The sequence below is a fragment of the Caretta caretta genome, chromosome 3, assembly GCF_965140235.1.
Source record: "Caretta caretta isolate rCarCar2 chromosome 3, rCarCar1.hap1, whole genome shotgun sequence".
Taxonomy (NCBI): domain Eukaryota; kingdom Metazoa; phylum Chordata; order Testudines; family Cheloniidae; genus Caretta; species Caretta caretta.
This window is the reverse complement of record NC_134208.1, coordinates 151,946,584-151,960,389: the sequence shown is the minus strand read 5'-3', so window position 1 is coordinate 151,960,389 and position 13,806 is coordinate 151,946,584. Positions and strand designations below refer to the sequence as shown.

Sequence of the window (13,806 nt, the reverse complement as noted above, 5' to 3'; positions counted from 1 at the left end):
TCTTTCTGCAAGCAGTGGACAAAGCAGGCGGCTGCCAAACGAAGTTATAAGGGAGCATTGCACTACTTTAAACGAGCATGTTCCCTACTTGATCAGCAATGTAACAACGAAACAACGTTAACCAGGACGACTTTAAGTGAGGAGTTACTGTATGCATGTGCCCAAGACAAAGAAACACTGGCTTACAGTTCCATCTTGCAGCCATGGGAGGTAAAAGATAGCTGAGGGTTGTTTGGCCCCACTCTGACCTTTATGCCCTCAGCTGTGTGTGTATGTGTGTGTGTGTGTGCGTGCATGTGTGTGTGTGTGTGAGGAGAAGAAAGGGTCATGAGGACACTCAAAACACATGCACAGCCCAACAGACATTGCTGGCCCAACTATTCCAATCTTGAGTGCTTCGGGATGTATGCATGTCAAAAGCAGAATATATATGGAGAAGCACGTCAAGAATATTTTATTGCATTCTATTAAAAATTAAGACACCCCCCCCACACACACACACACAAGATCTGTGGCAATCTTTTTAGAGGACTAGCCATCACTGTCATGAAATAAGGAACAAAACTATTACTACATTAATAGGTAATTCACATTCATGATTCATTATATGGAAGGAAGCAGCATTCATTTAGGCAAAAATATCTGGGCTTTGTTTTGAAAAAAAGTTCAAACAACATTTTCAGGAGATAGTGTGGTGGTAAGTAATTGTATACTTATTGTTTGCAAAATCAGTACTATGTACATACCACAATGTAGTTAACAATATGCATTGTTTTCAAGTTACTATGTTATTAACTTGTATAATTTGTCTTCTCTTATCAAGGATTACCAAATTACACTCTTCCATTCATATATTTACCATTGTAAGAAAAATTCCGAACTCTGGATTTAAATCTACAATATCTCCATCAGAAAATATGAACTGCTTTTTCCTTTCTTTCCTTGCTGTTAAAATAATATAAATTTGTTGTGCTGCAACTGATAAAACAGGTAATTCAATTCTGTTAAATTCATCGAAGCATCCCCAGGAACCTGACTGCGCAAGACCTACAATGGAAAAGGAAAATGTGGCTGATGACGGTTTCTGGAAATGATTCCCCCACAAACCTAAGCTATTTGGTCGGCACCTCTCTTCCTGCAAATATTGCAGGCAGTTTTTTCAGTATACAAACTTCTTAACAGTGAAACGCAATCAGAATAATTGTTTTTAATTCTTCAGGGAATTGCCAGGTCTTGGATACAGGTTTTCCTACAGTTGGACCCATAATTCAGTATAAAGATTAGTTTCTTAATTTAAAAAAAATGAGATTTGGGTTCTTTTTATCTGCCTTCTATTTTTTGAGTCTTCAGTGTGCACTTGGGTCATACTTTCAAGCTTTCCTCTGCAACCATGAAGTCTAGAAACTTTTACTACTTTTTTTTTTAAGTTAAAGCTAAGATTCTCATGTAATCACTTGTCTCCAGTATCTGGGACTTTAAATAGAACACAATCGCAAGACTCAGGATAAAATTGTGAGAATAAAAAAGTGGACTGTGTAATCAGGATTATTGGTATGTAATCTATCTTTCTAAAATCACTCAGTCACACTTTCTGCATCTTTTTTCTGATCAGAACTTCAGAAACTGAACAGTACATTTTTACAGCTACATGGCTTCCCTCTTCCTCAGTATCTATTAGTATTCTTGTCCTCTTACTTTCCCTTTCTGTAAGCACCGCTCCCAAATTTCAGACTTTCACCATGAATAACTTCATATAGATTTGTAAATGAAATTTTTTAAATTGTATGTTATCTATTTATGGGTTTTATATGTCTGCCTATTACTGCAATATCTAAGTACCTTCCATATTAAATTAATACCAATATTGAAATTCCTAGTGGACTTCTTGGAGTCTGACTCTTCTTTTGGGGGTAAAATCTCTACTTTGGCTATGACATTTTCATTTTATTTTTTTATTTATCTGTTTGTTTCAGGGTGTTGGGTGTTTTTTTTCTGTGGGCAGAGTGTTTGGGTAGATGAGGGTGTCAATGTTGTGAATGTCATTCTTGCTACAGTAGATATGGTTTTGGAAGAGGAAAATTGTGCAGTATTTCCTAAAGCTGGCAACACTTTAGATTCACCTAATCTCCTGTGGAAATTCATTCCATACCCAGATCCCCTCAGCCAAGAATGTTTTCTCTCCAGCTCTCACACACTTCCTCCTGGCCTTTGCTATTGTAATTTAAAAAAAAATTACTAATCTCTCTCTCTACAATATTCACGGAGTTCCAAAAAGACAGTATCTTGACACTTTTCCATTAAACGACAAGACTCTAACATCCTAATTATGAAGCTTTCAAAACAAAATTATTATAGGCAGGGCTGGTAGCACCACCTATTATTAATGTTGCAGACACTGTAAAGGCCCAGTTGTCAGTTGCTTACAACTTTGCCACACCTTAATTGTTTGGGCTGAAATTTTCCAGGCTGGGTGTTTGCGTGTCTGACTATTTAAGAAGATTTCAGCCATTTCCAAGAATAAGGTTAAAGGAAAAGAAACGATTACTCACCTTTTCATAAGTGTTGTTCTTTGAGATGTGTTCCATATGTTCATTACACTGTACATATGTACAGGGATGTGCAGGAGAGTTTTCCTTAGCAGTACCTGCAGGGCGGCCAACCCTGTGCCCCGGCATCCCACATCCTCCGAGTTGAAGGGATAAAGGGTGGAGCCGACTAGCCCATCCTTCAGTTCCTTTATACCAGAATCTTAGAAATTAGATTCCAAAGCATTGGGGAAGGAAGGTGGGTTGGGTAATGAATATATGGAACACATCTCAAAGAACAATAGTCACAAAAAGGTAACTCTTCTCTTCAAGTGATTGTATATGTCTGTTACACTGTAGGGGACTCCTAAACCATTTTCAGTGGAGTGGGGACTAGGAATATAATTGGAAGAGGGGTTGCAGGACCACTTTGCCCACATTCACATCTTCCCTTGATGCCTCAATAATTATACAGTATCTAGCTAATATGTGGTCTGAGGACTATGTCGCTGCTCTGCAGATGTCCACGATATGGATCTTTCCCCACAAACACTGAGGAGGTGGCGCATGCTCTATATGAATGCTCTAACACAGAGGTCCCCAAACTGGGGGGCACTGCCCTCCCCAGAGGGTGCCAATGAATGTTCGGGGAGCTCAGCTGGGTCCCGGGCCAGCACCCATGGAGGGCAGGAGAGCCACCCAGCTCTGCTTCTGGCCCCTGCCACTGGCCCCGGCTGCTGACTCCACAGCCGGGGCCCTGGCCCTCAGCCAAGACTCCGCTCCTGTCCCCAGCTGTGGACCAAGCCTTGGCCCCCTTACCCATGTCCACATCCCCCCCTCCCAGCCCCAGCTTGGGGGAGGTGGGAGAAGGGGCACAGACAGGAATGGGGGGGCACAGGTAAAAAGTTTGGGGATGATTGCTCTAACAGCTTCTTAAGAGCACAGTACCCTTGACAGTGTAGCACATGACAACACAGCTGGTGATCCATTTGGTGACAAGATGGCTTCTCATTCATTCTGCACAAAGTAAAAAAAATTTAGAAAAGACATGGAAGATCTTTGGTTTATTCAAGTAATAAGCCAAGGCTCGGCGAACATCCGAAGTGTGGTGCTTCTGTTCATCTTTGTGAGCATGTGAAAGATGACAGATAAGTACACTGACTGATTGAGATGGAAATCAGATGCTACTTTGGAAAGAAACTTAGTGTGTGAGCTAAGCTGCACCTTGTCCTTGTATAAATGGAGGATTCGTTGTCAGGGTACACTGTTCCCCTACTGTCTTTGCAGTGGAGATGGCTATTAAAAAGGCCGCCTTTGCTGAGAGGTGTAACAACAAGCAGGAGGTTAAAGGCTCAAACAGAGGTCCCATAAGAATTGACAGTACTAAATTCAAGACCCACAGTGGAGTAGGATCTCTGATGGTGGGAGCAACTTCTCTAGAGCTTTTAGGAAGCTGGTAGTCATAGGGTTAGAGATACAGTCCTGCCCTCAATTTCAGCATTTTATGCCTGTATTGCGGCCAGATGTACCTTGATGGAGAGGACTGCCAGACCTTTAAGGTGTAACAAATAATCCAAAACCTTTTGAATTGTAGATTGTGTAGGAGACACACCATGACTAGCTGCCCAGTTAGAAGAAACTTCCAATTATTAAGGCAAGTAGATCTCTTGGGTGGTTTCCTACTATTGAGCAGGACATTCTAAACTGGTACTGAGCAGTGCACCTCCTCTGGGTTTAATTGCTGAGGAAGTAGGCCATGAGCTACAGCGACTGAGGATTCAGGTGCAACACCTGCCCATGATTCTAGGATATCAGATTTTTTTATTAGAAGTAGGTTCTTGAAGGGATGGCTTGTGTAGATTGGAGTACCACAATGTCCTTGGCCAATCTGGAACAATGAGGATAATTTTGCCTTGTTCTTGCTTTAGCTTGACAATAACCATGGGGATTAGAGGCACTGGTGTCTACATGTACAGCAGATCCTTGTCCAGTGGGAAGAGGAATGCATCTGAGATGGACTTGGGACTGTGACCTATACTTGAACAGAATCAGGAACACTTTCAGTTCTGGAGAGTTGCAAACAAATCTACTGTAGAAACAACCCCTACTTGAAAAATTGATCTTAGAGTAGCCAGCTGGAGAGACCATTTGTGATCCAAGTTGAATGACTTGTTCAGGCAGTCTGCTAGGGCATTCTGGACTCCTGGCAGGTGAGATGCTTTGAGAGTTAGCAATGTAGAAACCCATATCCATACGCAGAAACCCACAGCTTGATTGCCTCTTGAGACAGTTGCCTGATATGGCACCCTCCTGTTTGTACACATAAAAACACTACTGTGGTATTGTCAGAGAGCACCAGGATGATTGATTTGATTCTGTCCTGTATGCGTGGAAGAAACTAACACACTCTGGATACTGCACGTAACTCAAGAACATTTATGTGTAATTGGACCTCGTGAGAGACCACAAGCCATGACCCTTCAGATCACCCAAATGCACTCCCCACCTCGTGGTAGAAGCATCCATCATCTGATCATAGAGGGGAGAGTTGGTGAGAACAGGACTCCCCTACATGCCAGGATTCATCCACCAACCCCTTGCCTGGAATAAACACTAGCTTGTCCAGATAGTGCATATGAGGGCAGTAACTGATCTGAGCTGTGTGTGCAAGCCTCTGAGATGCAGTCTGGAATAGGGGAGGGAGAGGTCACAAGTCCATGCTACCATAGGTCCCAGGAGCCTGAGATAGTTCCTCACTGAGATTTGGGGACTGCTTCTGAATGGCACACAGGGGTCTCAAAGAAGAAACACCCTGGGTTGGAGCTGAAATCCCCAGAACTGTCCCAATAAATTCTATATCTCTGGAGAGCTTGAGGATCAATGTCTCTTGTTCACTTCCAGCCCTAGGTATTGGAACAGAGAGAGCATCCAATAGATACTTCCTTCCACTTGTTGACAGGAACAACTCCATAGCAACCAGTCATCCAGGTACGGATACCTTTGGACATCCCAATAGTGGAGACAAGCTGCTATCACCATGAATCTAGTGAAAGCTCTCAATGCAAATGATAGGCCAAAGGGTAGAACTGTGAACTGGAAGTGATCTCTTTCTATCATGCACCTTAGGAATATTCTGTGGCCTGGGTAGACTGCCACAAGGAAATATGCATCTCACAAATCAAAGTCAGCATACCAATCACTTGGCTCTGATGAAGGGATAATAGGTACAAGGAAAACCACAAGAAACCTCAGGTTCTTGATGCATTTGTTCAAGTTCTGAAGGTCTAGAATTGGCCTGAGACTTGTTTTGTTTTGGTTATAGGAAGTAGTGGGAGTAGAAACTCTTGTCCTGGTACTGAGGGGTCAATTCCTTTGTAGCTCCCAAGGAATAAAGAGTTTGCACTTGTCTTAGTACAGAGTTGGTTATAGGTCCCTGAAAAGGGACAGGGAAGGGGGGCCAAAGAGGGGAAAGAAAGAAACTTCAGGGTATATCCACTTTCCATTGTTCTTAGCAGCCACTTGTTTGAGGTGATGGACTGCTACGCACATAGGAAGTAGGAGAAACAGAGATCTGATCTGACAAGTAGGCTATCCTTGACAGAGGAGTCAAACAAGTTCCTTTGAAGCCTGCAGCTGTCTGGATGAAAATGACCACAGAGGTAGATGGAGTAGGCCTCCTTATAAGTTGTCTGTGTTTGTACCTGGACTGGTCCAGGTGTCTGGGTGGGTAATACTGCTGTTTCAGCTGAAACTGATACTGAAACATAGTGCTTTCCCAGGCTGGCATATAAAGACCAGTGACTTTCGCACAGCCCCGGAGACTTTCAGTGTGTATACTTCCTCATCAGTCTTAAAGAAAAATAAAGCACAGCTTTCGAAGAGGAGGTCTTCAAGAGTCTGCTGCACCTCTACAGGAATCCCCAACAACTGAAGCCACAACAAATGGTGCATGACTATGGCTGTCACCATGACCCTTGCAGCTAAGTCTGAAGCATCAAGGAAAGTCTGAAGAGCAGCCTGGAAGATCAAACGACCCTCCATCAGAAGGAACTGAAACTTGTTCCTACAGTCCTCAGGTTGCTTGTTCAGGAATTTGAACATAGCAGCCAAATTTGAATAGTTGTATCAGGATAAGAGAGTCTGATGGGTAGCCATATGCAGATGTACCCCTGCAACTGAATAATACCTTTTTAAAAAATTAATTTTTGTTTGTCCTTTTCTTTGAGGGAAGCTTTTGCTCTACCTTTGTTGTGGTCTTTCATTTACTACCTACCATTACCAGAGAGCCTGACATGGAGGAGTTGATAGAAGTGTCCGTATGACTGGGACAGAACTTGGCATTTATGTTCTATGCACTTTGCCACAAGCATGACTGATGAAGGGGTTTGCAATAGGGATTTAATGAGCTGCATTATAGTCTTATTTACAGGAAGGGCATCTTTCCATGATATAGCTGGGTGTAAAATTCCCATGAGATTATGAGGATTCTGCTCCATAAGCTCCATCTGGATACCAACCGATGTAGTATCCATCCTTTTCAGGAGCTTTGGGTAGAGCTTAATGTCATCTGGTACCAGAGAAGACACTTCAACACCAGAGCCTTATCCAGTGACAAGGATGAGATATTCAAAGAAGGCAGGGTAGAAAACTCCAGAGGCTGATCTTGCACCACAAATATAGATGGCAAGTCTGAAGCAGGTTGTGGAAAGTCCCACTCTTGGGTGTATGGCAGCTGCTTTGTACTGATCGAAAGCGACTTCTCTCTACCAGGTGGGAAACCCTCCCTTCTTGGCGATTTGTTTCTGTAGAGTAATGAGGAAGCAGACCTGGTCACTGGAGGCATTCTTCAAGGCACCCATTAGGGCCAATAATGGGGCTGATATGGTATCAGACTCCAGTTGTGCCTAGACCAAGCACTCTAGTCTTTCAACCTGCTCTGGGCAGGATGTTTGTGAGAGCAGGAACAAGGCCTGGAGGATGCCCTGAACTCCCTGAAGTGGGAGACATAGGAACCCACTTCACACTCCAAGAAGGGTCAGAATGCTCCAAAGGCAAAGGCAGTATGGTATCAGCAGGTGTCATCAGAGATCAGGACAGTGAAATATGATAGGACTGAGATACCAGTGGCAACATCAGGGGCTTCCAAGCTATTGGTACCGTGCACTGAGGAAAAGCACAACCTGCAGTCTGGGCGAAGGAGACTGAGGAAGACTGTATCTGACCTGTGGTCACAGTTGCTGTAACAGACCCCAATGTCAGTGCTGATGTCTGCACTGCATGTGACAGTCCTGACAAGGTGCCGTTAGTTTGGATGAGCAGTGAAGTGTTACCAAGAGGAAGAGCAGATTTTTTGCAGCTATATAGGCCTCTGGCATGGTCAGTACCAATAATGTCCACTGCCCTACCAACAGCAGCGATGGTGGATCCACTGTTGCCACTGATGAAGTAGCCAGTCTTGATCATCCTGGAATGGGTACAGAAGTCAAAGGCCATGCTCTATGAGAGCCAGTATGGGGTAGTACCAGGGAGTGGCAAGCCAAAAGGTGTGGCTAATCTCTGGGCAGAAAAATCTCACACTGAGGACTCTGAGAAAGTTGAAGCAGTCTTCTTTTTCGGATTTGGAGGTCAAGAGTGGTCCAATCATTTACGCTTTTTAGAGAACTGCCCTAGCAAAGAGGATAAAATGGTTATTTACCTGTATTACAACTATTGTTCTTTGAGATGTGGTTCATTTATGTATTCCACACAGGAATGTGTGCACCCCCAGCAAGCTGGAGTCAGAGAGCTTTCTGTTAGAGCACCCACCAAGGTGGCACAGGCACCCTGCACCTCCTCATGGCCCCTTCTAAGGCTATATAAGTGTGGTGCCACCCCAAACTTCCCCTCTCCCCTTATACCCTCAGTTCTTTTACATTGGAAATGTGTCTGAAGACTCCAGTGCAGAGGGGAGATAGGGTAGGTGGTGGAATACACATGTGAACCATAATTTGAAGTACTACTACAATAGGGCTAAGTAATCATGTTTTCTGCTTAGAGTGGTTGATGGATGAAGCTACAGAAAATACACAAACAATGGGACCGAGGAGCTGAGCAGATGCATATGAAGGTAGACATCTTCCAGTCAAGGGTCAAAGTATGGGTAGATGGCACAGAGGACTAAATGCTCAGGGGGCTAGTGGGAAGGGATTGGAAGATTAACATGTACAGATACTTCGGATTGGCTGTGACTGCATGTTTTCACTGCAGTTATCTCAGGTCACCAATAACTGGGATAAGCTAACTTGTGATCATGTAATTAAAGATTATAATGCATACTCAAGGAGCTGAACACAGGCAATTCTGGCATTTCTTAGCTTTGATTTCTTGACTTTGCAACCCTGATAATGTTTTTTTAACTTTGTGTGTAATACATCTATTATTGAAAAAGACTACATGAGTATTTACCTCAGGAAAGCATATTTGTATGGCTAGGCATTACTATTTAAAATGACTAAGAAAGTGAAAATGAGAATACAAGCAAAAGGTTGATTCTACAGCCTGACAGAGCAGTCACCCAGGATGTGGGACACCCAGGATCCAATCCCTCTGCTCCAATGATTCATATATTATTTACCCACAATGCAACAGCTTCAACAGGAGAGATCGAAGGACTCCCTATATTAGACTTATAGCCCAATGGTTAGAGCAGTCACCTGACAGGCAGCAGATCCTGGTTCAAATCCCTGGTTCAAGAGGGGACTTGAACCAGGGCTTTCCCACCTCCCAAGTGAGCACCCTAACCACTGTGCTAAAAGTTATGAGAGAGGTCCTACCCCTCCAGCTATTTTGTGTAAGCTCATCTACTGGGGCCTGATCCAGTAGGCAGGCTCTGAACCAGATGCGGGCAAACTGCGGCCCACGGGCCACAACCAGGCCACAGGACCCTCCTGCTTGGCCCCTGAGCTCCTGGCCTGGGAGGCTCGTCCCTAGCCCCCCCCCCCGTTGTTCCCCCTCCCCCTCAGCCTCAGCTTACTGCACTGCCGGCACAATGCTCTGGGAGGCCGGGCAGCACAGTTGCAGAGCCGCAGCCTGACCCGGTGCTCCGGCTGGCACGGCTGTAGTGCTGCCAGCCACCGGTGCTCCAGGAAGCACAGTAAGGGGGCAGGGAGTGGGGGGGTTGGATAAAGGGCAGGGGAATTGGGGGTGGTGATCAGGGAGTGGAGGTGTGGATAAGGGTCAGGATGGTCAGAGGTCAGGGAATAGGGGTGTTGGATGGGGCAGAGGTCCTGGGCAGGCAGTCAGGAAGGAGCGGGGGTTAGATGAGGTGGCAGGGGGCAGTCAAGGGCAGGAGTTCCGGGGGCGGTCAGGGGACAGAGAGAAGGTGTGGTTGGATGGGGCAGGGGTCCCGGAGGGTAAGTCAGGAATGAGAGGGGGGGTTGGATGGGGCGGCAGGGGGCAGTCAGAGGTGGGGGATCTGGGGGTGTTCAGGGGACAGGTAGCAGGGGGTGGTGCATGGGGTAGGAGTCCCAGGGGGGCCGTCAGGGGACAGGGGTGGTGGATGGGGCGGGAGTCCTGGGGGACCCGTCAGGGGGCAAGAAGTGGGGTAGGGGGTTTGGATAGGAGGCCGGGGCCGGGCCATGCCTTGCTGTTTTGGGGAGACACAGCCTCCCCTAACCAGCCCTCCATACAATTTTGGAAACCCGATGTGGCCCTCAGGCCAAAAAGTTTGCCTGCCCCTGCTCTGAACACATCTATCGGATCTGGCCCCTCAGAAGAGTTAGGCTGCTGAATGCCCATCTTCCCCTGGTTTGTGAATCACTCCAGGGCTTAGGCAGGAGGTAGGATTTGGATGCCCACAGGGAGGCAGCAATGCCTATGCTCAGAGGCAGTCACAGGTTAGTAGTGAACTTCTACCCATTTTCAAGTGATTTAGGCTCTTAGGAGCAAGTAGAACTCCTAAGTGCCTAAGGCACTATTGAAAATGGGGGTTAAGTGCTTGTAAATTTTTATCCTATTTGACTATTATAATTTAATAAAAAAGTAATTTGTTCTTTGTTTCTCAGTACATGCAACATGGAAAATCTTACCTTTGAAAATCCTACCCAAGCCTCTGAAGTCCATTTGATCAGAACAGTTAAATACTACTACATATTTTCCCAGAGCCTTTCCCATGTCTTTTGTAGTTTCTGTTTTACCAGTTCCAGCTGGTCCTGCTGGAGCTCCTCCCATGTTCATTCCCAAAGCCTGAGCTAAGGTTATATAGCATCTGTAAATGTTAATTCAAATGTATAATTAACTATAGATGAAAGTGAGAAATAAAACCTACATGCATATAATAAAGAAATAAGTATGGGCTATAACCCTCACATTGAATTGTACCTTACTCTGAGAGCAGTCCCAATAATAACAGTAGTACTACCCACATGATAAGGTACTACTCTACATGAGTGAGAGTGGCAGAATATAGCCTTTAAATGTTAATGTCATAAATAAATCTTAACCTGATTCACCTACAGACTATAGGTATTAGATGGGGTACAATGTATGCTACCTAAAAAAGAAGCAGTAAACAACCTGCAGTATCACAATAAAGAATGTTCATTATCAATTATCATAGCAGATAGTTTTTGAAGAGCAGATTCTGCCATGGTTGTTCATGTTAAGCAGTACCTCACAGGTATATAGTCCCATTAGGCTAGATTGACTTGACTAAATGCCCATGCAGAGGAGAAAAAGGGATTAAGAACCACCTCCAAAGCAGATGGGTGAGGAATGGAAAGTCTTGGCTCAGCTCCGTCAATATGCCAGTCAGCATATCTGAGCCAGCACAGTTCAGGGGGTGTTGTAATTTGTGGCTAGTACAGGACAACAGTAAATTATTATCCTCCTACCCTTCCCCCACTTCCAGGAAAAGGGGGAGCAGGGAGGGAATTGAGCCTCAGAGATATTTCTCTGAGCCACACTGCCTCCTGGGACAACTGCAGTTAAAGACACAATCCAACCTTTTTTTAATAAAAAGCTAACTTGTGACTTTGCTTTGCTTGGCCAAGTTACACTTCACGGGGAGTAAGGAGGCCACCCAACCCCACTGCTTGATTTACCCAGACTTGGGTCTGTTGTAGAGCACAACCCCTGTTCTCTGGATATTCCTCTCAGTGAGACAATGGATGGGAAAGTGTGGAGAGAGACAGAGTGAACAAAGCCTTAGGTCAGAACAGGTATCCATACACAAGAAATAAATAAGATGCACCTTTTCAAGGGCTGCAGTAATTTACACAGAGGCCAGGGAATGACTGTGCCTCTCTGAATCACAATTCCTTTGTAAAACTACTCCTATGGAGGAGCAGTTAGGTATAAATCACCCTTGCTCAGGGCCAAGACTAAAAATTTAATCTAAACCCAAGTGAGCAGGATTCCATGAACTCTCTAGGGTTGAGATAAAGAAAATATACGACATTTGAACAATTAAGGGACAAAAGTAGGTTACTGGCGTGTTAGTCCATGAGCCAGACAACTTTTTGGTACCACCTGGGTGGGCAAATTCCCACTTTAAAAAATATTCTTGCATACATATTACATAAATATGTGGACCTTTCTGCATGGTATCTTAAAGGTGGAGGTATGCCTGTTTCCACGGTAACAGTACTACTAAGCAGAAACACTGGGTGAACAATGGGTATAGGCAATATTTTGACTAAAAATGAATACATCTTCATCCAATTTTGGGTAATTACTTTTTTTACATTACAATAATGAATACTATGAAAAATTGTCTTATTTGCATAATCATTAACATGGCAACTACCAAATACCTAATAATGGAGGTCATGCTTCACATGAAAAATTATTTGATTCTACACAGATTTCTCGACTTAAAATCAATTTTTGGTAGTTTTTGTATAAAATAAGGTACTGTTTGCTTCAGATTTGACTGTGATGCTATTGTGATTACTGAATGAACAATTTAATCTGATTCAGAGGTTCCCAAAAAGCATTCACAAACTGAGTAAAAGGTCTAAAAACATGTGTCTGATATGTGATGTGGAGGCTCCTTTCACAAGACTGACCAAACCAAGAGACCTGGAATCATGAAAGAATCTTTTAAGAGACAGAGATCCAAAAATGTGCCACCATTATGCACTATAAAGACACCAATGAAGCAACACACATTTTATCACCTAAACTGCAGAAAGATCTTTATACACAAGAAAACTCTGCAACAGCATGAAAAAGAGGCAAAACCTGTAGTTAAGAAACTGGTCATGAATCATGCAAATCAAAAGGGGGAATGGGAGCATCATCCACCAGAGCATACAAAAAAGTCTGTATATTTTATGACAAAGGTATCCATTTATGTGAAAGGGACCAAGTCCTGAGAGCCACCGTGGCGAGCAGTAGATCTCAGGTCAAACAGGAATGTACAGAAGAGAAGAGAAGAGAAGAGAAGATGGACAGAAAGATATTGGTTGTTACATCAAGGGAGATGGTAGCAGCAGAAGCATACGATCACAGATCTTGTTAGAGCCTACATAAGACCATCAGAAAAGCAGAAGTTTTGTCAAGGTGAAGATGATGACAGTGTATACTTTATGAAAGAAAAAACCATATGATAGTGAGAATAACTGAATAGCCTAATTTGTTTTCAAAGCCTCATATTGTATTAGTGGTGAACATGCCAGAGAAATTGGTGGCCAATATGAGCTCTCTAGGTATTGAAAAAAAAATCAAGTCTCAAACATTTGGAGAACACTGGAAGCAGAATTCAGTCGTAGCCTGGAGATATCAGATAATGGCAAACTTATGGTGATACCAGAAAATTTATCTAAGGCAATGTTAGTCAATGAGAATCTAAGAATGGCCTCTGAACTGGATTCACTTTTGACAGAAGACTCTGATCAGGTTTCGAAGCAATGTGCCATGATCATGCAGTTAAATGTGAAGGAATCCAAGATTGATTAACCATGGAACTAGACTGTTCTCAGTGGTAGCTGATGACAGACAAGGAGTAATGGTCTCAGGTTGCAGTGGGGGAGGTTTAGGTTGGATATTAGGAAAAACTTTTTCACTAGGAGAGTGGTAAAACACTGGAATGCGTTACCTAGAGAGGTGGTGGAATCTCCTTCCTTAGATATTTTTAAGGTCAGGCTTGACACAGCCCTGGCTGGGATGATTTAGTTGGGGATGGGTCCTGCTTTGAGCAGGGGGTTGGACTAGATGACCTCCTGAGGTCCCTTCCAACCCTGATATTCTATGATTCTATTCTATGATTCTATGGCATCTACAGCCAGAGAGGCTTGATAAT

The 13,806-nt window shown here is 43.9% G+C and overlaps 1 protein-coding gene across 1 annotated transcript in view; it reads right to left on the bottom strand.

The window, feature by feature from the left end:
- The window catches only part of DNAH8 (dynein axonemal heavy chain 8), a 598,059-nt gene that overhangs the window by 231,690 nt on the left and 352,563 nt on the right, over nt 1-13,806 (bottom strand). The window contains exons 44-45 of the mRNA XM_048843472.2: nt 10,592-10,770; nt 860-1,047 (exon numbers count right to left, since the gene is read on the bottom strand). Of these exons, the coding sequence (XP_048699429.2) occupies nt 860-1,047; nt 10,592-10,770 (367 nt within the window). The remainder of the gene's footprint in view (nt 1-859; nt 1,048-10,591; nt 10,771-13,806) is intronic.